Source organism: Pseudophryne corroboree, chromosome 1, assembly GCF_028390025.1.
Source record: "Pseudophryne corroboree isolate aPseCor3 chromosome 1, aPseCor3.hap2, whole genome shotgun sequence".
Lineage (NCBI taxonomy): Eukaryota > Metazoa > Chordata > Amphibia > Anura > Myobatrachidae > Pseudophryne > Pseudophryne corroboree.
In genome coordinates, this window is record NC_086444.1 from 887,398,879 (window position 1) to 887,425,705 (window position 26,827).

Consider the following 26,827-nt stretch of genomic DNA (forward strand, 5'->3'; position numbering starts at 1 on the left):
GAATGCCTCACACATTATATCAATGCTATGTTATTAAGCGATAATTTTATGGGGCTGCTCTTGACTTTAGATTTTGCAAATTCAATTGAACGTTACACGGTTTCAGATAATATAAATGAATCTGCTGATTTCTTTTTGCTGCAAACATTTACTGATGTCTATAATTACAGCTGATAAGTCATATGACTGTTATATGCGTTCTATTTTGGATATATATGTTGACATTTTTGGAAAATGTTTTATATTACAAACTTAAAAATAAAGAATAAAAAAAAAAAAAAACCAGCCTACTATTGGTCGCAACAATAAAGAATTTTGCCGACAGTGGTGCCTGATCTTAAACCAATGCAGTTTTGATCTTATGATATTAGTCATACAACAAGTGAACACAGAAATGGATAGTCTTAAATTGGACATTAGTGCTTGTGAGGAAAGTGGATCTGATACATTGAAAAAGGACAGTAATACTGATTGGTTCACCAAACTGAATGACAATGTATTAAAGTTCAAAAATGAACTAATAGCTTTAAAAAAAATCAAATATAGAAAAGTCAAGGATGACTATAAAGATTCACGAGTCTATCACTGGCTTTTGAATCAAAGTACCAGAAGGGTTTGGAGAGGTGCGCAATCAAATAGATATAGACAGAATCGGACATTTACAGACATAGTCACATACATCACAAAGTGACTCAGATCAGTCCTCCTCTTCTAAAAAGTCTTTTTTAAGGGAGCAGACACTCACTCGCAACCAAAAACCATACAGAAAGAGACCCTGCAGACGAGGGGGGGTCAAACATAAGAAGGGGCCCAGACAGATTACCAAAAACACTGAAGAAATAGTTGTCTTTAATCTTTCAGATTATACTCTTAGTGAGCCGGAATACACTGTGCTATCTAAAGGACTAACTTTTGTCCAGACTTTTCAACAAACAGACTTCCAATGGGAGACTGAATTATATAGATTTCATAGACAACTTAGATTAAAAGATTATTTTTCTAGACAAGGAAACACCACTACTATTGCTAGACATTTACCTTTTTCAGCAAAAAGTACATTTGATCCACCAAGTAATAATTCTGCTATAGAAACCTTCATACGTCTAGTAAAAAGGGACACAATACCTAAGATCAGACGTAAAAAGAAATATTTTCAAAATCTACACGCCAATGAAATTAAAGCGATACAGGCCCTAAAAAATAACCAACAAATCATAATACGTCCCGCCGATAAAGGCGGTGGTATTGTTGTCCTTAACAGGGATGATTACATCAGGGAGGTGGACAGGCAACTCTCTATTCAAAGCTGTTACAAAAAACTACCCTTTGATCCCACTGGTCTTTATAAAAGAGAAATTGATTCCATCATTGAACTTGGTTTTACTAATGGGTGGATAGATGAACATACAAAAAACTTTTTGATACAGGATTTTCCCAGAATCCCTCTTCTGTATATTTTGCCGAAGATACATAAGTCTCTTAGTTTGCCACCCGGCAGACCTATAATTTCGGCACGTGGCTCTCTGTGTCAAACTCTTTCGCAATATTGCGACTACTTTCTGCAACCCGTGGTACTACAAAATCCTTACCATCTAAAAGATACTACTGATTTTTTGTTGAAATTGAAACAGTTTGGGGCTCCACCAGATAACTGTCTTTTGGTCTCCTTAGATGTAACTAGCCTATATACGAATATTACACATACTGCAGGCATCAATGCGGTACGCCGCGTAGTGATGTCCAACTCTAGTTACAAAGGTCCACCTGTTGATTATTTGATTTTGCTTATGGAGATTATCTTACACAAAAATTATTTTTTGTTTAATAATGCATTTTTTTTACAGCTTCAAGGAACCGCCATGGGTTCAAACATGGCACCGTCATATGCTAACATTTTTATGTATGATTTTGAAACCACGTACATTATATCAGATCCACTTTTTTCCAGATTTATTAGCTGTTATTTTCGATATATTGATGATTTGTTTTTTGTTTGGTCAGGGACATCAGTAGATTTAGAACTGTTTGTGGAGCAATTAAACCATAAAGTCGATAACATCACCTTTACATGTAGGAGTAGTGCCGCCAGTATTGAATTTCTGGACGTTTTGGTATCTATTGACAACAATACCTTCCATACTGAACTTTTTAAGAAACCCACGGACAAAAACACATTACTTTTGGCAGACAGCTTCCACCCACGGCCCTTGAAAAAAGGACTTCCATACTCACAACTCGTTAGAGTTGTCAGAACGACATCAGATCCTTCCAAACTTCCAATAGCCCTACAAAAAATGGGTGATAACTTTATCCAGCGGGGATACAATAAAGATGAAGTTGAAGAAGCAATTGATCGATGTTTGCTACTAAAACAGGAAGACCTTTTACTTACACAACGTGTCGATGCTACTTCTCTTAGATTGGTTTTTCCCACTACATATTGCATTTCCTCTGGGTTAATTAGGAAGACTATTACCAAGCACTGGCACATACTGCAAGCTGACCCGATCCTTGGACCAAGTTGCAAGAATCTACCTCTCTTCAGCTATAAGAGAAGTCGCAACTTAAAGGAACGTATTACATTTTCGGATATTAGTCAAGGTATACACACTAATACGCATTGGCTTTCCCTGCAAAAAGGAGCCTACAAGTGTGCGGGCTGTGCCAATTGCAGATTCCTCCTATTAGGAAAAACCTTTACACATCCAATTACCAACAGTAGCTATACTTTAAGACATCGATTGACGTGTGATTCACGCTATGTGGTATACATTATTCTTTGTCCTTGCAACAAACTTTATGTGGGTAAAACTATCCGTATGCTAAAAGACGTATATCCATGCACAGGAGTTCAATCAAGAAGGCCTTTAATGCTTTAGATTCCAGCACACCACCAGTAGCCAGGCACTTTGTTACTAGTGGCCATACTATGGCGGACTTTAGATGTATGCCAATAGACCATATCCCTCCACTATGTAGGGGAGGTGATAGACATCGCATACTTCTACAACGTGAATGTGAATGGATCTACAAGTTAAATTCAACTGCCCCCAGTGGTTTGAATGAAGAACTAATTTTGACTCCATTTATTTGAGCTCTTCTACTGTTATTACTGTTTTTTCAGTAGATTGACTAAGTTAACATACTTTATGTCTAATTTTCCTCATTTGGGACTGCCCATGACAGTGTCACTATTGATATTTTTTTTGTTTTTTGCATAAATTATTTTGTATTGTTGACATGCCTCTATGTCGACACTCTCCAACATAAACGGTTTTGCATGTTTGTTTATTATGTTCTTTTTGACCTAGGGTTGATCTCTGTCATACAATGAGACCCTTTGTTTTTTGTTTTTTGTTTGAATAGTGTCGACATTCAGGCTGCCTTATTATGATTGCTGTTTCTTACTTATTTTTTATTATTATTTATTTTTTCGTGTTGTATGACTTATTTTGGTTTTTTGATTATATTACTGTATGTGACGAGCTGTGTGTTTGAGCCCATAGGCAGTGACATTGCCCGAGATCTGAGGCTGGTTCACGGCCTGGCGGATGTTGATTCTCGCGATGACGCGACATCACTTCCGGCACAGCGGCACCTTTGGTAGTGCCTTGGAAACGTATCCCGGCGCTCGGGTTCCGCCTACTGGCGGATGTTGACAAACGCGGTCGTGTGTTGTCACTTCCGGCATGACGGAACCAGCGTTAGTGGTTTTGGTGACTTTGTCCTGCTTCTGTGGTTCCACTCTGGTCTGCTCACATACCTTTGGAAGGTTTTTTGAATCACTGGTGATTGGTAGAAGCAGGTGTACTTGATTCACTCTAATGGTGTAGCTTTATAAGGACCTCTGTTTGAACATTATGTTGTAGCTGACCCCATGATGAAGGTGTGACAACCGAAACGGGCCGTTGGGATGGCTGTTCTGTACTATGAATACTGCTCAGTGACTTATGATGAGTACTAAGAATCTTTTTTCAAAAGGCCTGATAATGCTATTTACTCATTAAATGTTTTCATATTTTTTCATTTGGTGGTGTGCTGGTCTCCTCTTGTCTAACCCCCTTGGGTAAAACATTGGGAACAATTGTGTATATATATATATATATATATATATACCATTAGCAGGGTAAAGTTTATACACTGTTAAGTGGTGCATATAATATTATTATTATTATTATTATTATTAACCTTTATATGGTTCCACAAGGGATCTGCAGCATCCAATTACAGAGTACATAAACGAAAACAGTGACTTACAGTTCGAGACAGTATAGGACAAGTACAGGGTATAATAACATACATTACTGTGCAAAAGTTTTAAGCAGGTGTGGAAAAAATGCTCCAAAGTAAGAACTGTCTCAAAAATAGAAGTGTTAATAGTTTATGATCAAAATGCAAAGTGAATGAACGGAAGAGAAATCTAAATTAAATCAATATTTTGCGTGACCACCCTTTGCCTTCAAAACAGCATACATTTTTTTAGGTACACTTGCATACAGTTTTTGAAGGAACTCTGCATGGAGTTTGTTCCAAGCATCTTGGCGAACTAACCACAGATCTTCTGTGGATTTAGACTTGCTCAAATCCTTCTGCCTCTTCATGTAATACCAGGCAGACTCGATGATGTTGAGATCAGGGCTCTGTAAGGGGACATACCATCACTTCCAGAACTTCTTGTTCTTTTTTATGCTGAAGATAATTCCTAATGACATTGGCTTTATGTTTTGGGTCGTTAACCTGCTCCAGAATAAAATCTGGAGCCAATCAGACACCTACTTGATGGTATTGTATGATGAATACATACCTGCCTGTATTTCTCAGCATTGAAGCACAAAGAAATGAGCAATTTGGTTTCTGTGGATTTGGTTTTGTCTACCAGAGTCAGGAGAATCAAAATCATCCGATAAGCCACAGCTCACGAAGGCTTATTGGGACTAATAAAAAAGCCCTTGCGACACAATTAGCCGTGATAATTAGCCACTGCTAATTGGATACCCCTTTAAGACTAAAATTAAAATGAAAATCCTTGTCAAAATTAACACTGAACAACTGGGGGACTGGCATCAGGGCCATGGGCCACATAAGAGCTACTGTTGCACAAATTGATAAAAAGTTAATGCTGGTTATGATAGAAAGTAGTCAGAACAACCAGTGCATCACAGTTAGCTGCATAGCCATACATTAGTCTAAGTGCCCATGCTGACCTCTGTCCACTGCTGAAAGCATCTATGGCAGAGCTGGGGAACCTTCGGCCCTCAAGCTGTTGTTGAACTACAGATCCCAGCATGCCCTGCAACAGTTTTAGCATGGCCAAATAGCAAAACTTGCAGGGCATGCTGGTATGTGTAGTTCAACAGCTGGAGGGCCAAATGTTCCCCACTCCTGGTCTATGGGCATGTGAGTGTTAGAACTGAACCATGGAGAAATGGAAGAAGGTGATCTGGCTGGTAAATTACATATTTTTTTTTTTACATAATGTGGATGGCCGGGTGCGTGTGCGTCATTTAACTTAGGAAGATATCCCACCAGGATGCACTACGGGAAGGCCTGCGGAGGCAGTGTTCTGTGGGGAATCCTTGAGTTTTTACATTCATGTGGATGTTACTTTGACACGTACCACCTACCTAAACATTTTTGCAGACCAAGTACATCCCTTCATGGCGACAGTATTTCCTGATGGCAGTGGCACCTTTAAGCAGGAAAGCGCCCTGCCACACTGCAAAATTGTTCAGGAATGGTTTGAGGAACATAACAAAGAGTTCATGATGTTGACTTGGCCTCTAAATTCTACAAATCTCAATCCAGTCTGTGAGATGTGCTGTTAAAATAAGACAAGCCATGGAGACCCCACCGCTTAACCTGCAGAACTTAAAGGATCTGCTGCTGACGTCTTGATGCCATATACCAGAGAACACTTTCAGAGGTCTTGTAGAGTCCATGCCTCAATCTATTCCTAGTGATGATGAGGAGTAGCAGGTAAAAGTATTAGAGATTCTGTTCCTGTTGATTCTAGCACTCTCATGTTGCATAGGTGGGTGAAGTTCCTGTTCTTTATGCTCCACTGTGGGAGTAGTGAATGAAATGGTCACTTACTTCATCTATACTGCCTTACAGTGGTCAGATCTGGAAGCCACTTGGGATTTAGTTGTACCATGAGACATTGCACAGGATGTTCTCTGATCTTGGGGCCTGGCATACTCATGTTTATGGTGCCCACCATCCATCCCTGGTAGGTACATCGACTCACTTCCTGTGTCTCTCCAGCCTTGTCCCCCATGCCTGTGTGTCTCCAGTCTCATCCCATAGGGCTGTGTCACTCCAGCCTTGTCCCACATGCATGTGTCTCTCCAGCCTCATCCCCCACGCCTGTCTCTCTCCAGCTTCGTCCACCCACCTGTATCTCTCCAGTCTCATACCCCTCCCCCTTCCCCCCGTGTCTCTGCCCCCTATTCCTACCGCACCATACCCCTCTTTGTCTCTGCTGCTTCCTCCTCCCTCCCTGCAACATTCTGATTCACACTTATGTTCTGCTGTCTTCTCTTCTGCCACCTAGTGGCACATCATGACTTCACGTGCTCTGCCCTGGAGACAAAAAAAACTTTATTGTGCCGGCTACTGACCTGTAGTTCCACAGTAATTATATTCTGGTTTTCTTCTATGAACTCGGCACCCACCGCCACCAAACATGCTGGTCATAGCACTTGGCTTTACCGGAGGGCTGAGAGTTCTATGGGAGGTGGTACCTTTTTATTGTAGGAGTCCCCACTTCCCAAGAAATTCCAGATCTCCGGTGACCAGTTTGGGGCTGGTTAATGTGATGGCAGGGGTACCCTGTGCTGTGTGTCTCCCTGCCATGTCATTACGCCTGCGTTTTTCCGAACACTCCCAGTAAACGGTCATTTACCACCCACAAACAGCTTCCTCCTGTTAACCACCTTGCGTAAATGCCCGTGCGATTAGAAATTTCGCATCATCCTGTCACTAGGTGGCGATGTCCTTTGTTGTTGCTGTCCGATGCGCATTGCAGTGCATACGCATATGTTGTTGGTACCTGATTGCCCGCTGTGCGAAAACGCACAGCAGTGATCAGATCTGAATGACCCACATTGTGCTGTGATTTTGGTGCGATTTTGATTTTTTTTGCCAAAGACGATTCTTAGTGAATCCATTTTTTTTTTTTCAATTTGTGTCAATGTTAAGGATTACTTATTTTTTTATTATCAGTTTCTTATATAGCGCAGCATATTCTATTGCACTTTACAATTGGAAGCAACAATGGTAAAACAAAACTGGGAAATAACAAACAGTCATAGAGGTAGGAAGGCCCTGCTCACAAGCTTACAATCTATAGATGCGATGTTTAGTCCGATGATGTATAGCTGTGAATTGGAGTGTTACGTTGTGTATCACCTACTATTTGCCATTGATTTGGGCTTCTCTCTGAAAACCAAAATCACACCCAGAGCATACTGGTTCCTTGCTTGGTGTTATTATGAGGAGGACGATGATATTATTATTACTATTTAGTGTGGGCCAGTGATAATGATGAAACAGCCTGACAATGAATGTATGTCTAGTAGGGGGTTGGGTACGGGATCCCGGTCCTGAGAATGCAAGCGGTCAGAAGACCAACCCCGACATTCCGACGGCCACGATCCCGACCGTTTTATGGTAAGTGTTCTAACCTTTTCCCTCCCCTCCCCTTACCCTACTTTTACCACAGACTAAACCTCACCCTCCCTCCCTGCAGCCTACTCCCCACCCTCCCTCCCTGCAGCCTACCACTCACCCTCCCTCCCTGCAGCCTACCCCTAATACATACTTTCAGGATGTTGGGTGTCAGGATTCCAGCATCTGTATTCTAACAGGTAGTGAATATACATGAGATGCAGTCAAGTAATAGTGTTTCTAATGGTGCACATCAGAAAATAGGATTTAGCCCCTTAACTGGCATGGTCAGATCACAGACCATGCCGCCCCACTGTGTCCACCAGTTTTTGACGAGGAGATCCGTTCTGCAGATGTGCATAATATAATATTGAATTTTTTATTTTTTTTTACTTTTTAAACTATATTAAAAAAAATAAAAATGAAGCAATGTTATGAGCAGTTTTGAAATGAAAGTGGTTAATGGTAGATTGCTTTTAATTGAATCGATGCCTAAGTATCCTAAAATTAACCTATGAAAACTATACAGGTTAGTGTCCAATTGGGGACACTCTTGATAAATGTAGATATTAAAGTCTGCACAACAGGTAGACTAGTCAAGTGCAAAGCTAAGGTCAATATTCATAATTACTGATGCATATAAAGGTCATATTTTGTGTGAAAGCCAAGGAAATCCAGTTAAATAGGCCAGGGTAATAGACAAGACGGAATTGTCAGACAAAATGTTGCTTCTAATTATAAACAAGCTGTATGCAAAAAATAATTATTTTATGAAGCTTTGTTTAATACATAGCTGAAGTCTCTTCATAATATAGATGTGTCATCATACCTCATTGCTGCAGTCGCACCACTCAGGCCCCCTCAAACGTGCCCAACGCTAGCAGAGTTGCAGGAGACCTGGCGGCTCACTTGTGCCAGGCATCTTGCACTGCATGGCCTATTTGAGGCTAGATGTATAATGACACATCTGTATATAACGGAGTCAGATTCATACATATGAGTGTGATGCATGTATTAATAATATAGTATTAAATAACAAATATTTATTATCGTTTGTTCCTTAATTCCAGCAAACCCAAAGTAGTGAGCCTATCAACCTGTACTAGCCATTACTATACAGGTCATACAGCAAGGATAATGAAGGAAGATTGAATTGTGAACCAGCTGCGTCTTCAGCCCACTCTCAAGTTACTCACTGTACAAAGTAGAAATAAGAATACACATGCCTGGTAACTTTGAAAAATGTTCAGGGTGAAAAAGTGTAATCACTGTGCCATGAACAGATACAACCATAACATTATCCCTGATTCAGTATACTATAATAAATAATGTATATAATGCTGTGCACAATATCAGCAGATCGCCTAGATAATTTTACAGTGTATTTGCGCAATAAGTCCTGCGTAGAGGATCCGTTCAGTTTGCCAGCTGTCGGGATCCTGGTGATCAGGATGCCGACACCGCCAATGCCGCCAGGCGGAATCCCGTCACCATGGGGCTATTTCCACTCATGAGTGTCCACTACATCCATAGAGTGGTATCCGAGCCCGCAGCGTGGGGAGTGCAGTGAGCCTGTAAGGAGACTTGTACCGCTCGCCCCGCTGCCGGCATTCTGCCAGGCCGGATTACATATGTAATCACTGCGTCCCATAGGTAATATCTGCCAGTTTATTAAAATTAAAATCATCGAACAATATAATAACTCAACTATTATAACTCTCATGGGCAAGATATAGGTAAACATTGGGAATAGGGCTAGACGGAAGTCAAAACCAAACTTTGCTCAAAGTTCACTATTTATATATTGTATATATTGCAATGTAACAATAGTAATGTTTATCATTTCTACATTTATAAAACATATTCAGCTTTATACTGTACAATTCTAAAAACAATGGTGGTCTTTTTTACTGAAATAATAAACATCTATGTAATGTATGTGCATTGTTATAGGGTATTTATAAAAGTAACAGTTGTTACACTTTCATTAACAAGTACTTTTGAAGTGCAGCAGGTCAACAGAAATTGTACATAAAATGGTATCAAGCTTTTATGATTGGGACTTTTGTATCTCTTAAGTTCTCCTATCTAAACTATGCATTTTCTCTGCAAATGTGTTGGACATCCTGCCGTAATTTCACACAGTTCTCGTATAAACTGACGAAACTCTGTCCTGTGTGTTCATGTAATTTTTCTCCCATTATCTCTCCGCAGCTTGAGCCTTGCTTATAATTGATGATGCATTAGTTAATCATCTCTTTTCCTCTTTTGTTTGCCAGGTACCTCAACCTTGAAAGATCCCTTTTATTCAGAATATATGTCTTCTTCCAGGTCATTGATCATAGAGCACCCAGGGACACTCAATTCACCGTCAAGTGGGAAACAGTCATAATGAGTAATCAGGATTTTGAGGCTGTACTACAGGCGTGCAAGCGAATGCTCGATGTTCTCGCTTCAGAGGTGTTCGAGCCATCTGAGGAGGAAAAGAATGACTACCAACGGTGCGAAGGTGAGGACCTTATGTGACGGCACAGGACTGCCAGCAGGTTCCACCCTGCTTCTGTGCGACTCAGCCACATGTACTCGCTCTTGGTCTATTTTACTTCTTTTTGGCAGGCAAGACTGGCTGGACTGTTGGGTTTGTGAGATATGAATGGGATGTGGCTCGCAGGCAGAGAAGGGAGCTCACTGTGTTTGAGTGAATTGCTGTCACTTCTAATTTCAGGCTCCACTAAACCCAGGCGGAGCTGTATCTATGTGTGGAAACAGAACAATGAGCAAAAGTTTGATGGCAGGTGACATACTTTTTTGAAAATTACAAAATGATGGAGGACAAGCTAGTGCCGCGGTGTGGCTCTAATGTATTAGCATTGAATGGGTTGGAGAATTGAATTTAATGACTTAACTTGCTAATTAGTTTTGCATGATTTATTCTAAAGAGAGCTGATGAAAACATTTTTTTTTTAATTCTGAGGATTAAACAAACCAGTAATACATAGAAAATTGGTCCTAATGATATTTGTGACAGCTTTTGGCCTGTTGTATTTCCCAACTAATGATGGCATAGGATTAGCATAACTGACATCTTTTATTGGCTCCAAAATCTGTATAGTAAGTTGTATTGGTTTTATTTTGTGTTGGTTAGCAGAAAAAAAAATTCAGAGCAGATGTGATATACTGGATGACTAGACGTAAAAGAAAAAGCAACAATTCAGATTTTCAGGAAATCTTAGTCACGATTGAGGGATAATTCTGGCAAAGGCATAAAGATAGATCCTAAGGAAACTCTAATGCACAATAAAGAGAAAGCCAGCCTTATAATAGCAGAAATTCATGGCAAGTACTGTTGCCTGTTTTTAACAATTTGGAGACCTGTGTCTACGTATTAGTATAGTCATATTTTGGCTATAGATACATTTCAGATCCTGTTGATAATGATGATTGTTGGTTGTTTAGGATTACTGAAACTGATGTTTTCCACCACAGAGTTAATATATGCAGTACTTTATACAAATAAATAACTCCTGTGGAGTGAGTACTTCCAGAGCCTTTGTATAACCTATACAGTAGTTCAGGCTATCTGTGTGGTGTTTGTATGTTCTCTCTGTGTTTATGTGAGTTTCCTCTTTTCACCTGTGTTTCTACCCACACTCTACTCTATATTGTGCTGCATAGATTGGTGGTACTGTATAAATAAATGATGATAATTATAAGCAAGAGATTAATGTAAACCATTTCATGAACATACTTTTTTTTTTGTTGAAATAATAATAATTAATTAATAATAATGCTATTTATGTAGTGCTCTTTCTCCCGTAGGACTCACAGCACTTTACAGACATCAAAAACATTGTACATGGTACAAATGATTTAGTATTACAGTAAGGATCAAAAATGTACACAAAAAATCTGAGAGTAGGCATAATGCATGGTTGGTGCAGTCATGTTTGGTAATAAATTCCACAGGTTGTATATTCTACACACAAATGGTACCAGGTGAGTCTTAGGTGCACTATGTAGGATTGTCCTGGTTGGAATAGGTTATGCCTACAATAGATGACACAAAATGGGTGGTTGCAGGGTCCCGACATAACCGTCATCTCCACGTATATATATCACCCTATCCATATCAGGTGAGGCATCTCTGCTGGGCGCACTATCAAGTATGAACTGTGAGATAAGACATACAAGTATGTAGCATCATATACCTTCTATGACTAGGTCAACAGATGTATAGAAAGAGTAGAGGTATAGCATACAGTGGAGGTTACAGGAAGAAAATATAAGAGAAGAGTGAAACACCATGGCATAACAGGCAATATTAAAATGATTGAGAGAGCAGAATATAAAAGAATCCAGCAATATTAAAGTCATATAGTCCAAGTTAGAACAGTCGGAGCCGATGTAAGGAGGACGGGGTTAAAACCTATTAAAATTTAAATATATATTAAAATATATAATAAAATAACCTGCAGCAGCCCCATGGATGGATATGCCATCCCATGGTCAGTTCATTTGGATCCAGCTATGATGCCTCTGCACCCTAGTGTGAATGGTGGTGTCCTGATCCCACTAAGGGGGAGATTTGGCCTGCCGATGTCTGGCCAGGTGAAGCAGCTGTGTGGGGTGAGGGAGTAGGCAGCAGTATGATGAACTGTGTTCTTCCACCCGTTGCAGTCAGCCTCACAGCTGAAGGGAAAGATGGCGGTCACTACTCAATCCCGGTGACCTCTCCCTCACATCCCTGCTCTCTCCTATAGGCAAGCCTGAGGCCATCACTTGGGGATACTGAGTCGTGGCAACAAGCAAGGGGAGGTGGTGACGAGGAGTCCAGTGCGTGCTGGGAGGCAGCGGTGGAGGTAGTGCAGCTCTCATGGGTCTTGCAGTGGTGACATCATGGCCACTAGGGTCCTCAGTTCAGTAAAAACTACAAGACTTCAAAAATTATGATATGATTTGGTAGAAACCACTATATTTATCAGTGATCAAGTTGTTTGAAAAGCATTTTAAAGCAAATGAGTTATCAAAGGACCAGTTCCTAAAAGGACATTAGCATGGACCTGCTCGTGCATTTTATTTCTTGTAATCATTGAGACCTATGATGCCAAAAACAATTTTTTTTATGTGTTTTTGAGAACATATCTGTTTTGAAGCCCATCATTATATATGTAGGATTCCAGTTCCATTTTGCCTGTCTTTAAAACATTAATGTATGTTCTTACTTGCATTTGTGTTAATATTTAAGAGCGGTAAACATTAACAATTCTGTATGGTATCCGGACTCCAGGTCGACAACAAAAAGGTCGACACACCTTAGGTCGACGCCAATTGGTCGACACACCTTAGGTCAGCATGGACAAAATGTCGACAGGAACAAGGTCGACATGGAAAAAGGTCGACATGAGTTTTTCACAATTTTTTTCTTTTTTGGAACTTTTTCATACTTAATGATCCACGTGGACTACGATTGGAACGGTAATCTGTGTCGAGCGGAGCGAAGGCACCATGCCGAAGCATGGCGAGCGAAGCGAGCCATGCTAGGGGACGCGGTGCACTAATTGGGGTTCCCGGTCACTCTACGAAGAAAACGACACCAAAAAAACATAAAAAACTCATGTCGACCTTTTTCCATGTTGACCTTGTTCCTGTCGACCTTTTGTCCATGTCGACCTTTTGTCCATGTCGACCTAAGGTGTGTCGACCAATTGGCGTCGACCTAAGGTGTGTCGACCTTTTTGTTGTCGACCTGGAGTCCCAGACCCTTCTGTATTGCTTTAGAGGGCCTTTGTTTTGACAAATTAATGCTTTTTGGAAAACCTCAATAAATCAATAGTCCTTCCTTGTATTTGTGTGAGGTCCAATGTCTACTGGAGTCCATCATTATAATGACTTTAGCTGACAAAGAATATTTTTACTATTTAAATCCTATTATTACCTCCTTTTCATAAGTAGTCTAGTGCACCCACTTAGGTAGCACCTTACATAGTTTCTTAGTGCCTGCGATGGTGCAGTCGGCTCACAAAACCAAGACATGTTAGTTCCAGATAAGGTGAATTGCAGGCCCATAATCAGTAGATACAGCGCTTCAAGTAAAGTGCTCCAGGAAATGAGAGGAAGAATCTGAGCTAAGGAAACATTAACAATTTAAAGAAGTGCCCTTAGGACAACTACTGGAAACAACTGGCCCCTACGACAATAATAAATGTAATAATGGTTCCAATAAACAGCATTAGAAATTAACTGACAGTGCTATAATTGTTGAGACCCGACTATTAAACTAGAAGTGTGTCTTTATGTGTGGAGAGGCGGCAAAAGCGAAAGGCACACAAACCTTTAAATATTACATCATCAAAAGCCTTTTTAACACTGTAGACCACTCAATTAATGAAATAAAGAAGATGTTCTGCTAAAATGTTTCTCCTGTTAGCGTCGTTTGAGTACTTAAATTAATCATGCAAGTGAGGAGACTTCAGTACTTTATTGCTTATGACACTTTCTTGTGTATTTTGAATCTTACTTGGGCAGAGTTCACTTACAAATATGCATATACTAGTATTTTGGACTCGTCAGTTGGAATGTCATGTGCAATATACATGTAAAACCAACTCCACACTACCACCACTGCAGGACACTGGGGCAGTCCTAGAAAAATGGGACTGTCCCGCTAAATGCAGAACAGTTGGGAGTGTGTGGGGGCTTTACTGTGCAGTTAATATGCAGTGTCCTAACGAGTAAATCTTCCACTTTGTGAACACCTTTGTTGATTTAAAAAAAAAAATTTTTTTGTTTATTCAAATCTTTCAAAGTAATCTTGAAAATTAGGAGACATAGGGACTAACTTTAATAGGCAGCACTTTAGTATTTTAGGGTTTTTATGAAATTGTTGTAATGTGTGTAGAACAGTGGTTCCCAAACTGGATGCTGGGCCTTTGGGCACATGTAGGGTTGCCCTGGGCTGGTGGTCCAGGACCAACTGAAATTATTTAAGGTCAGTGTAATGGCAAAATCACTGTTTGTGCATTTCAGTCATACAATATGTGGACAAACAGAAGTGAATACTGTACCTTACCACATAACTGACCTGAGGATGACATATAAACACATTTTTTCTCTTACTTCCTAGAGCGAGCAGGGGTGGCCAACCAGTCAGTGACAAAGAGCCACAAAACCTTGTTAGGTACGTCAAAGAGCCGACATCGAGCCGCATGCAAAAATGGAATGTGGCCTTGTGCCTGCTAGACCACACCCCTGGTATAAAATACATTGAAAAAGCCAGAACGACATAAAATAATTTTTTTAAAGCCAAATCCATTGAAAAAGCCACTTTCACATAATAAACTTCAGCTCCCCCATGTGTCACTCCAGCCAGCTCCCTCGTGTCACTCCAGCCAGGTCTCCCTTGTCACTCCTGCCAACACCCTCCTGTCACTCCAGCCAGCTCTTCCATGTATCACTCCTGCTACCACCCTCCTATGTCACTCCAGCCAGCTCTCCCATGTGTCACTCCTGCTACCAACCTTTGTCACTCCAGCCAGCTCTCCCATGTGTCACTCCTGCTACCACCCTATGTCACTCCAGCCAGCTCTCCCATGTGTCACTCCTGCTACCAACCTTTGTCACTCCAGCCAGCTCTCCCATATGTCACTCCTGCTATCACCCTATGTCACTCCAGCCAGCTCTCCCGTGTGTCACTACTTCCAGCACCCTCCTGCGTCACTCCTGCCAGCACCCTCCTGTGTCTCCCAGCCAGCACTGCCATGTGTCATTCTAGCACCCTCACGTATCACTACAGCCCCCCCCTCTTCCCCCCCCTCTATATACTCATCTCATTGCAGCAGTCCCTAATGTGTCCTCTGTTTGCTTGTGGGTGTCTCACCTCTAGTATCTGGCTCTTTCAGTTTTCAGTCCCTGTAGTGCTGCTGCGTGTCTGGCTGGAGTGCAGCGGTTTCTGTATCTGTTGTGGTCACGTGATTTAGAGTGTTGGGAGCCACATTTGAATAAAGAAAGAGCCACATGCGGCTCAAGAGCCACAGGTTGGCCACCGCTGTCCTAGTGGATACTGGTGTCCATTTGGTACCATGGGATATAGACGGGTCCACTAGGAGCCATGTGCACTTTAAGAATTTGATAGTGTGGGATGGCTCCTCCCTCTATTCCCTTTTACCAGACTCAGTTTAGAAAATGTTCCCGGAGGAGCTGGTCACGCTGAAGGAAGCTCCTGAAGAGTTTTCTGCATTTATTTTCTATGTTATTTTATTATTTTTTTATTTTTATTTTTTTGGGTGGCACCAGCCTGCCTACTTTGTGGGACTTAGGGGGGGGAACGGCCCAACCTCTTGAAGGGTTAATGGTCCCATTCCCCGCTGACAGGACACTGAGCTCCTGAGGGAACTATTCGCAAGCCCCACCACGGCAAGCGTACATTCCCGCAGCACGCTGCCACCCCTAACAGAGCCAGAAGAATGAAGAGTGGTGAGTACTGAGCCGGAGTCCCGGCTAGTGGGGCGCCGCCCATTATGGCGGCATGAGGGTATGTAGATGCACAGCTTCTAAACGGGGCAAATTGCGTCTCCGGACTCAGTACACAACTGCGTCCCAGTATACTGTGCACCGTACCAATACTGGCACAACAGCCTTAAAACGGTTCTCTACATTTTAAGCACCAGATTCCTCAGCCAGTATAAAAAAAGTGGAAGATTGCACGTCATTGAAGGGGTGGGGCTTCACTATGAGAGGATCCAGCAGCTCACCAGTGCCATTTTCCCTCTGCAGTGGACACAGACGCTGACAGGGCAGGGACACGCAGCTCCTCCACTGTGACTCCAGATTACCTCAGCGGTACCAGGGGGTCATAGCAGGGGGGGAGCGATTATTAGTGGACTAAGTCCCCTATCAGGGTACTAAGTCTGCGACCCGGCTAAGATTGGCATTAGCGATAAGGGCGCAGTGGAGCTGGCTCCAAACAACTCTGTCTCCCTGAAGGGCTCTTTCTGGGTTAATTGTGCTTAACCTTTTTTTTTTGTGTGTGTGTGTGTGTGTGTGTGTGTGTGTGTGTGTGTGTGTGTGTGTGTGTGTGTGCTCTGTCACATTACATTATGTCAGGCAAAGCGTGTGTGTCTTGTACCGCAGAGTGTTCCTCTTCACCAGGGGGCTCACTACTGGGTACTCAGGGTTCACAGACAAGCAGGCTGAACCAGAATGGGTTAATTCTCTTAAGGGATTGATCTCTTAAAGGAATGATTTCCACTCTTTCTACAAAATTGTCCCACAATGAGAAAGAGACGCAATACTTAAAACAAACTGTGGATGAGTTTATGAACAGAGACTCGGTCCCCAAAACAGAGTCTCAGTCTCCTCTCATTTGTCCGCAAAAGCAATCTCTGGCCCATATCCTACAGTCTGACTCTGACAGGTCAGACATTGAGGAGGGAGAGGTGAACTCAGAGTGGGGGGATGCAGCTCTGTCACAGGGAATAATGGCTCTTATAGAGGCTATCAGAGATGTTCTGCATATTCCTGATAAGGTGTCAGAGGAGTGTGAGGAATCTTATTTTAATGTAAAAAAATAACTCCTCATTTACTTTTCCTGTGTCAAAGGAATTGAATACCCTGTTTGAAGAACCATGTGTTAATCCTGATAATAAGTTTCAGACCCTTAAAAGGTTGCTCTCATCTTTTCATTTTCCTCTGGAGGATAGGAAAAAATGGGAAAATCCACCGATAGTGGACGCATCAGTCTCTAGGCTGTCACGTAAAATTTGTATTGCCTGTTCCAGGTGCAGCTTCCGTGAAAGACACGGCTGATCGTAAAATTGAGACTAAACACAAATCATTGTACACAGCTGCTGGGGTGGCCCAAAGACCCACTATTGCATGTGTGTGGATCACTAAAGCCATTGCTAGATGATCAGGTAACCTAATTGAGGGGTTAGATTCCTTATCTAGGGGGGATGTTGTCTTACTCCTGCAGCATATTCAGGACTCTGCAAACTTTATGGTGGAAGCCATAAAGGAAATAGGCGTGCTTAACGCACGCACCACCACTATGGCAGTGTTGGCACGCAGGGGCTTGTGGCTATGCCAGTGGACTGCTGATGCGGACTCCAGGAAAGGCGTGGAAGGTCTACCATTTACAGGAGAGGCCTTGTTTGGAGATGAATTAGACAAATGGATTTCCACAGCTACTGCGGGTAAGTCTACGTATCTTCCTTCCGCAGCACCCCCAACCAAGAAGACTTCTTCAGCTTCTAAGTTGCAGTCCTTTCGGACGGCCAAGTTCAAAGGCAAATCCAGAGGTGATTCTACATCCTCTAGCGGCGCAAGAGGTAAACAACGCAAACCAGCAACAGCAGGTGCTCAGGAACAGAGCTCAGGCTCAGCTTCCTCAAAGACTTCAGCATGACGGTGGACCGCAATGCCTGGAAGGCTGTAAGTTGGGAGCACGCCTACAATTCTTCAGTCAGATCTGGTCAAATTCGTGCCAGGATCCCTGGGTCATAAATCTTATTTCCCAGGGCTACAGACTGGAGTTCCAAGAGTTCCCACCTCACAGATTCTTCAAATCAGGCTTGCCAGTTTCACAAGAGGCAAGTATAACTTTACAACATGTCATCCAAAAACTGGTACAGACTCAGTTCATTGTTCCAGTTCCACCTCATCAGCTAAACAAGGGATACTATTCCAACTTGTTTGTAGTACCGAAACAGGACGGTTCGGTAAGACCAATTTTGAACCTCAAGTCGTTGAACCCATACTTACGAGTGTTAAAATTCAAGATGGAGTCTCTGAGAGCGGTGATCTCAGGTCTGGAGGAAGGGGAATTCCTAGTGTCTCTGGATATCAAGGATGCGTACCTTCACATTCCGATCTGGTCGCCTCATCAGGCTTATCTATGGTTTGCACTGCAGGACTGTCACTACCAGTTCCAGGCCCTGCCATTTGGTCTCTCCACGGCACCGAGGGTGTTCACCAAAGTGATGGCAGAGATGATGTTTCTACTCCGCAAACAGGGAGTGAACATAATTCCATACCTGGACAATTTCCTGATAAATAACCATCCAGGGAAAGGTTGTTGGACAGCATTGCTCTCTCAACCAGACTTCTCCAGGAACATGGGTGGATTCTGAACCTTACGAAATCTCACCTAGAGCCAACACAGAGGCTCTCATTCCTGGGAATGATACTGGAGTCGCAGAAGGCGTTCCTTCCGTTGGAAAAGGAATTAGTAATCCAGTCGATGGTTCGTGATGTCCTGAAGCCAGCCTGGATATCGGTGCATCTATGCATTCGCCTTCTGGGGAAAATGTTGGCCTCTTATGAGGCTCTTCAATACGGAAGGTTTCACACAAGACCCTTCCAGCTCGATCTGTTGTACAAATGGTCCGGATCGCATCTTCACATGCACCAGAAGATCCGTCTGTCACCAAAAGCCAGGATCTCCCTTCTGTGGTGGCTACAGACTTCTCACCTTGTTGAAGGTCGGAGGCTCGGAATTCAGAACTGGATTCTGCTTATCTCAAACGCAAGCCTCAGAGATTGGGGAGCAGTCACTCAGGGGGTGCAGTTTCAAGGACGATGGTCCAGTAAGGAAGTCATCCTTCCAATCAACATTCTGGAACTCAGGGCCATATACAACGCCCTTCTGCAGGCCTCTTATCTTCTTCAAGATCGCGCCATTCAGGTCCAGTCTGACAATGTGACGGCAGTAATGTACATAAACCAACAGGGTGGAACGAAAAGCAGAGCATCAATGTCAGAGGTATCAAGAATTCTCCTCTGGGCAGAGAGAAACGCTGTGGCATTGTCAGCGGTCTTCATTCCGGGAGTAGACAACTAGGAAGCAGACTTCCTCAGCAGACATTACCTCAAGCGGTATTGTTCCAGGTCGAGATACCCACAGGCGGTGGCGGTAGATGCCCTGACGACTCCATGGGTCTATCAGATAGTGTACATGTTTCCTCCACTTGCTCTGAGCCCAAGATTTCTATTGAGAATAAAAAGGGAAAAGGTTCAAGCAATTCTAATTGCTCCAGACTGGCCAAGAAGGGCCTGGTACGCGGACCTTCTGGAGATGCTCCTCGAAGATCCGTGGCCTCTACCTCTTCGCGAGGATCTTCTGCAACAGGGCCCGTTCGTCTATCAGGACTTACCGCAGCTATGTCTGACGGCATGTTGATCGGCTGATTCTAGCCAGGAGAGGGATCCCTAACAAGGTTATCCCGACTATGATCCAAGCCAGGAAGGGGGTAATGTCTAAGCATTACCATCATATTTGGAAGAAACACGTCTGAGAGCAGAAAATTTTCTGCGGTGGAATTCCATCTAGGACGTTTCCTGTTTTTTCTGCAAGCAGGAGTGGATGTGGGCCTACGTCTGGGCTCCATAAAAGTCCAGATTTCGGCCTTGTCCATTTTCTTTCAGAAACAATTGGCTTCTCTCACCTTGGGATCTCAATGTGGTACTGTATTTCCTCCAGTTGGACTGGTTTGAACCGTTACAGGAGGTGGACATAAAATATCTTATGTGGAAGACCGTCACACTGTTGACCTTAGCTTCAGCAAGACGTGTCAGAGCTGGGGACTTTGTCTCACAAAAGTCTCTATTTAATTTTCCATGAGGACAAGGTGGTGTCTGTGTTTCACATCAACCAACCTATTGTGGTTCCGGTTGTCACCAACAACTCTGCTACTTCAAAGTCTTTGGATGTTGTGAGGGCTTTGAAGGTGTATGTGAAAAGAACAGCTCGTCACAGAAAGACGGACTCGCTGTTTGTTCTTTATGATCCCAATAAGATTGGGTGTCCTTCTTCAAAGCAGATGATTGCACGCTGGATCAGACTTACTATCCAGCATGCTTATTCCACGGCAAGTTTGCCATGTCCAAAATCTGTACAGGCACACTCTACTAGGTCGGTGGGTTCTTACTGATCGGCTGCCCAGGGTGTCTCGGCTTTACAGCTCTGCCGAGCAGCTACTTGGTCAGGGTCTAACACGTTTGCAAAGTTCTACAAGTTCGATACTTTGGCCTCTGAGGACCTTCAGTTTGGTCAATCAGTTCTGCAGGAACCTCAGCACTCTCCCACCCAGTTCGGGAGCTTTGGTACATCCCAATGGTACTAAATGGAACCCAGTATCCTCTAGGACGTAAGAGAAAATATGATTTTAATTACCTACAGGTAAATCCTTTTCTCGTAGTCCGTAGAGGATACTGGGCGCCCGCCCAGTGCTTCGTTCTTCCTGTACTGTTACTTGGTTAAGTAATGTTCGTTCAGCCGTTGCTGTTCCTGTTTCAAGTTTGGTTAGCTTGGCTTTCCTCTTGTTGTGTGTGCTGGTTCGGAATCTCACCACTTTCCTTATCTATCCTTCTCTCAAAGTATGTCCGTCTCCTCGGGCACAGTTTCCTAGACTGAGTCTGGTAGGAGGGGCATAGAGGGAGGAGCCAGCCCACACTATCAAATTCTTAAAGTACCCATGGCTCCTAGTGGACCCGTCTATACCCCATGTTACTAAATGGGCCCCAGTATCCTCTACGGACTACGAGAAAAGGATTATTTCATTTAATATTTTTTCTGAATAAGGAACTTTTGACTTAGGGTGGTGCCAGGAAAATAAAGTTGGGAATCTCGGGTGCCGTGATTCAGAAAAGTTTGGGAATCACTGGAATAGGCTTAAGAGCATAAAGAGAGCAAGGGTTGTCATGGGATCGGTAAGGGATTCCGGATGACAGTATGTCGACACCAGCATCCTGTGCGGCAGAATACCGGCAGGGGGGTGAGCGCAGTGAAGTCCCTTGCAGGCTCGCTGCTCTCGCCATGCTGAGGGCTCAGTGGCAAGCTTCGCTCGCCACAGGTTTTATTCTCCCTTTATGGGTGTTGTGAACTTCCATAGAGGGGGAATCACCTGCATCGCCGGTATTCCTGCGTCGGTATTAAGACAGACGGGATCCTGACGATCGGTATTCTAACTGCATACCGTTGTGATACTGTAAGTGCACAAAAGTGTGCCCAGATATGGCAAAGTACAATTAGAAGGTGCGAAGTACATCCTATAACAAGCTTTAGGGGTCTATTCAATTAGTGTCGGAATTTCCCCCCCAAAAAAATTTTTTCTAAATTTTACTTTCCGACTTTTTTATGTCGAATCTGGATTCGACCTATTCAATTCCAGTGCCATTTTTCCGACTTGTCTGCAAACACGTAGATCAGCAAATTAGCCGCGGATCCACATTTTTAGTCAAATTTGCGTGCGTTTCCGACAGGTTTTTGGCCCGTTTTCAACAATGCACATTCGACTTTAAAAAAGGTTGGATCGGCATTGTGGAAAACGGGCAACAACCTGTTGGAAATGCCCGCAAATTGAATAGTGAAGTGTTGGATACTGTCACTAACTTAATATACCCCATAGTGATGAGACCCAATCTCTGTGGCCTCAAAGGAGATTAAGAATTCAAGTCCTTTTCTATCAGCTTCTGAGATGTGGCCATTTGGTCCATTGACAAGCAGGTGCCTCTGTGCAAAAGTAGTTGAGCAAACTCCTGCAGTTTTACAAGTTGTGGGTTCTTAGTGAATTAGATGGTGCACGCTCTGGAGCAGTGTGATCTAGTATATTCAGCTTCTTAGGTTCACTTGACCCTTATGTACTTGTTATCTCCTCAAGGCATATGTCTGGCACTTACTGTTAATGTGCCTGTTTACAAGCTGTATATTATTATTGCCTAACATGGTCCAACTGCCTTTTCATAGTAATGTCCCATTTTAAACTTCTCATAAAGATTTCCCTAATTGACTGTTGCAAAATAGAATTGTCAATGCTGCCATCTGTAGAAAAAAAGAAAGCAAAACTGTTTGTGTTAAATAACCCTTTATTAAAAAAAAAAATAACAATAATAACTGCAATATAAATATGTTTTCTCTTTATATTTGGATACTATTTTAATATACTGTTATCAGTGTTCATTATCAATGTACTGAGGCACATAAGCAAACATTAACAATTAAGCTTCTAGATGAAATGGTGATGGAGGAATTAATAGCCGGGGATTGTGTATTCCGCTTCAGGGGATTGATTTAAGGCAGTTGAGTCAATGTTCCTCCTCCACAAGCAGGTGTCCTGCCTTAGCAATACTAACGTTCAACTCTGTGGCTTTAGCCCCCAGTCACACACACACTGAAAGGCTTTTGTTTCACTCCATACCATCAATCCCTTGTATTTGCTACTAATTTAATAATGACCTGTATTTTCCAAACCAACTTTTCTTTTGACATCATTAACATAGCAGTTTGTTTTCAATATTGCACAAGCCCTTCCCCCAGTTTGACCTCAGATTCCAGAGTTTTCTTTTTATTATCCAGAAATGTACGTACATAATGTATTAACTTAATTACTTCTACTAGAGTTTCAGCCTTCACACTTTGTACAGTACATACACAAAACCGAACAGCCTGGAATAAAGTTATTGTTCCATAATTATTAACCACTTTTTTTTAAAAAGTAGTATAGTTTTTTTTAAATCCATGCAAGGGTTTGAATCGCTTTTATTTCTCAATCTCCCATCAAAGCAGTAGTTAACGTGTCGAACACAAAATGGGTATCCATACAATTAACAAAATTATGACTACCAATGCAATATTTGCAGTATGAGGGCGTAGTAACAGCTAACTCATTAATAATATTTGAATAATATTTTTTTATAAGTGCAGAGTTTCCTAACTGTTCTGCTTATAAATGCTAATAAACTTAAGTAATTAAAGTAATGTTAATAATTAAAAACAGAATAATATGACAAACCTGATCCAGCAGAAATAAATTAAGAACTTAAATCAACATTTTAATGTGTTCTTATAAAAATCTTCTGTTGGACTAAAAAAACAGAAGCGCTCTCGTGTAGGGTTACCACCTAATTCATTGTCACATTTCTGGCCATGGGGTGTGACTTCTGCTCCACATTTTTATTAATGTCAGATTTCAGGCAATTTTCTTTCCATTTTAATAATTACTAAACCATGGCTTTATGGCATCTAGTTCTGATATACCCATACTTCACCAGGTGGGGTTAGGTTACCTCTGGAAAGATTTTGCCATTGCCGAACTATTTGACGTAATCCTGGATGGGTGGAAGCCCTGCCTATGCATGAGAGGTTAATACATTTCATCAATTCTAACACTATCATAAATGTTAAAGTCTTGTATACATTTTTTACAGAAATGTAAAATTAAATAGACTAGAGCACACTGGTCATCTTCTTGGGACACATTTTTTGGGGAACTGGATGATAGAGGGCTTGACAGTATGGGGAGAAAAAATAATATTTCTGCTGCGAGGTACACTGGGCTCCACAGGGAATGACATTGGGGTGTAGAGTAGGATCTTGATCTGAGGTACCAACAGGCTCAAAGCTTTGACTGTTCCCAGAATGCATAGCGCCGCCTCCTCTATAACCCCGCCGCCGTGCACAGGAGCTCAGTTTTGTAGTTGGTGCCATGCAGTAAGCAGGCGTACAACAGGGGGGCTGCTCCATCAGCCCTGAGAAGAAGCTTTTAATGAAAAATTAAGACTTCAAGGGCTGCAGCAGAGACACTGACTGTGTTAGATGTCAATCAGACATCTCCTTCTGCAGCTCTATCACCTCCCCCAGCGGCCCTGTATACTCCCGAGCCCTGGTTGCCGGCTACTTACAGCGGAGGCTCCGGTTTCTTTCAGTTAGTCACACACACACGCTGTTCTCCTGGTTCGCGTGGCCGCATTCAGGGAGGAGGTAAGTGGGTCCCCTCGGCGGGACACGCTGTAAATTGCGATCCCGCACGGCCGGTGGGAGGCGGGCTGCGTGCGCTGGCGTGGACACTGTGGCAGTACAGGGACCCCACTAGATCACCAGGGCAAGGGCACAGGTCGGTTTCCTCTCATAAACCGTTTATATAAGCCCACAGTACCCGGTGGTGAAGTTCAGCAGGGGGATAAGGCTTTGACCTGTAGCCCCTCCCCCAGCCCCAGGGCGCTATTAAGAGTAAATGTTCCCGTCCTGGAGCTGCATATCTCTCTCTCCCTGTCAGTATTTGGGAGCCATTAGGACAAGCTGAGCTGATCCTGGGACTGTTTTTAGGCAAATCCACCTCTGTAAAGCCAAAATTGGGAGGAGAAGAGAGAAAAAAACTGTATAGTTGACGCACTAAAGAAAAATTAGTTATTCATAAAATTTAACCTTTATTAAGTATACATTAAAATATATTTAATCGATGGGGTCGATTAAATATATTTTAATGTATACTTAATAAAGGTTAAATTTTATGAATAACTAATTTTTCTTTAGTGCGTCAACTATACAGTTTCTTTCTCTCTTCTCCTCCCAATTTCGATGTGCATATACTGTAATTGACAGCACCCCCTGAACATAATCAGCATTGCCTGAGACAGAAGAAAGGGGACTATGTATGGGGTTGTAGGGTGATGATTCCCCTACACTCGCAGTATTATTATATTACATACATTGAGTGTGCAGATATCCAACTCTTGCATTCCTCTCTAAAGCCGCCTGCATGTCAGCGCTGTGCATTTTATAGGACACTTAAGTATTCTACATGTCTGCTGACAGTGTTAGTTAAGAAAGAGGGCTATTAGTCAGGGTTATATAGCACAAGTACCCTGTGATATACATCCAGTCTTTACTGTGCATTGTTATATCTATTGAGTGTATAGCTATATTTAGTACTACTTTGTATTGCTAGTCCAGTGCAGTTTTATTGCATGTCATAATTTCTGCATTGTACAATGTGACTATGTGTGTGTGCATATAGCTGCTGTGTGACCTCCATTTCGTGTATCTCACTCAGATTGCTATCCCTATATTCTATAACCTGAGGGGTCTAAGTGCGTCAGGTTTATCATTTAATATAGGTGTTTCACAAGATATACTCAGTGTGTATTTTTCTCTGTTATTTTTAGTCACCATATACCTCTTGAATTCCCTGTTTGTGCTGTTACACTGCACAGGGGGTTCTTGTCAGGTATTGTGCTGCTGATATTGTACTGGGTTGGCCTGCATTGAGCTTTCGGATATGTCAGCTACAAAGGGCAATGGTGCTGGGGCTGATCCCACATTGTGCGGTGGTGACGCTGCAGACACATTTGAGGAAAATATAGCAGCTGAGGGTTCAGGTTCTGGGGGCTCCTTACCCCCCAGTGGGATTGTAGCAACGGGGGTTCAAAATGACCCGCCTTGTGCTACTTTCTCCACGTTTTTTAATATGCTGGTAACTAGATTAATGCCCCCTATGGGTTCTCCTGTGCCGGTACAACCGCTTATGGTCCCCGCGGTTAACCCGCCTTGGGCAGATCAACTGTCTGCTCAGTTACAGCAATTAAACCAATCACTGACTACTCAGAAGTCTAACCCTCACCCGCCTAAGACCAAGGGGTCCTCTAAGCGGGCCATTACTTCCTCACAATCCACCAACGTCCCAGACACCTCGTCTGATGAGGATGGCATTTATACTGACCCCACAGATTCTGATCTTGACGCTTCTGATGGGGAATCTCTTTCACAGGTGGATGTTCCTGACTTGTTGGAGGCTATCAGGTTTTCTTCAAATTACTGATGACTCAGAGTCTGATGCTGCCCCTAAGAAACCGGACAGATTTAAACGTCAGAAAGTGATTAAACAAGTTTTACTTCATTCTGACCATTTAGTTGACATATGTCAGGAGTCCTGGGAAAATCCAGGAAAGAAATTCACGCCTCACAAGAATATGCTGGCTCGCTATCCCCTCGCTGTGGAGCTAAGTAAAAATTGGGAAACACCCCCGCCAGTGGATTTGCAGGTAGTGTGGCTAGTGGTATTCTCAGCTCTGCCAGTAACTACCATCACGTCTCTGAAAGAACAGACGGATAAGAATGTGGAGGGTTGTTTAAAGGCGATTTACACCCTAGCAGGTGCTGTGCATTGGCCCACCATTGCAGAGACATGGGCTGCAGAGGCTATTGTAGCGTGGGCTCGGGAGTTGGAAGCTGAGATGTCTTCCAACGCTTCTGATCATGCTAGATAATGCTTATCGTATATTGTCACAGCTTCTCATTACATTATAGAGGCGGCTTCTGATGCTACTATGTCCATACTGGCTCACCGGATTCTTTGGTTGCGGTCCTGGTCCGTGGATCTGGACTCTA

The 26,827-nt window shown here is 42.7% G+C and overlaps 1 protein-coding gene across 9 annotated transcripts in view; it reads left to right on the forward strand.

Moving 5' to 3' along the window:
- The window catches only part of ALPK1 (alpha kinase 1), a 375,069-nt gene that overhangs the window by 127,460 nt on the left and 220,782 nt on the right, over positions 1-26,827 (forward strand). For 3 of the 9 annotated variants that reach the window (XM_063920137.1, XM_063920136.1, XM_063920135.1), the window contains exons 2-3: positions 10,000-10,177; positions 14,792-14,845. In XM_063920137.1, the coding sequence (XP_063776207.1) occupies positions 10,060-10,177; positions 14,792-14,845 (172 nt within the window). In that variant the 5' untranslated portion in view covers positions 10,000-10,059. Of the gene's footprint in view, positions 1-9,947; positions 10,178-14,791; positions 14,846-26,827 lie in introns of all 9 variants that reach the window. The other 6 variants (XM_063920129.1, XM_063920131.1, XM_063920132.1 and 3 more) reach the window with 2 other exon arrangements.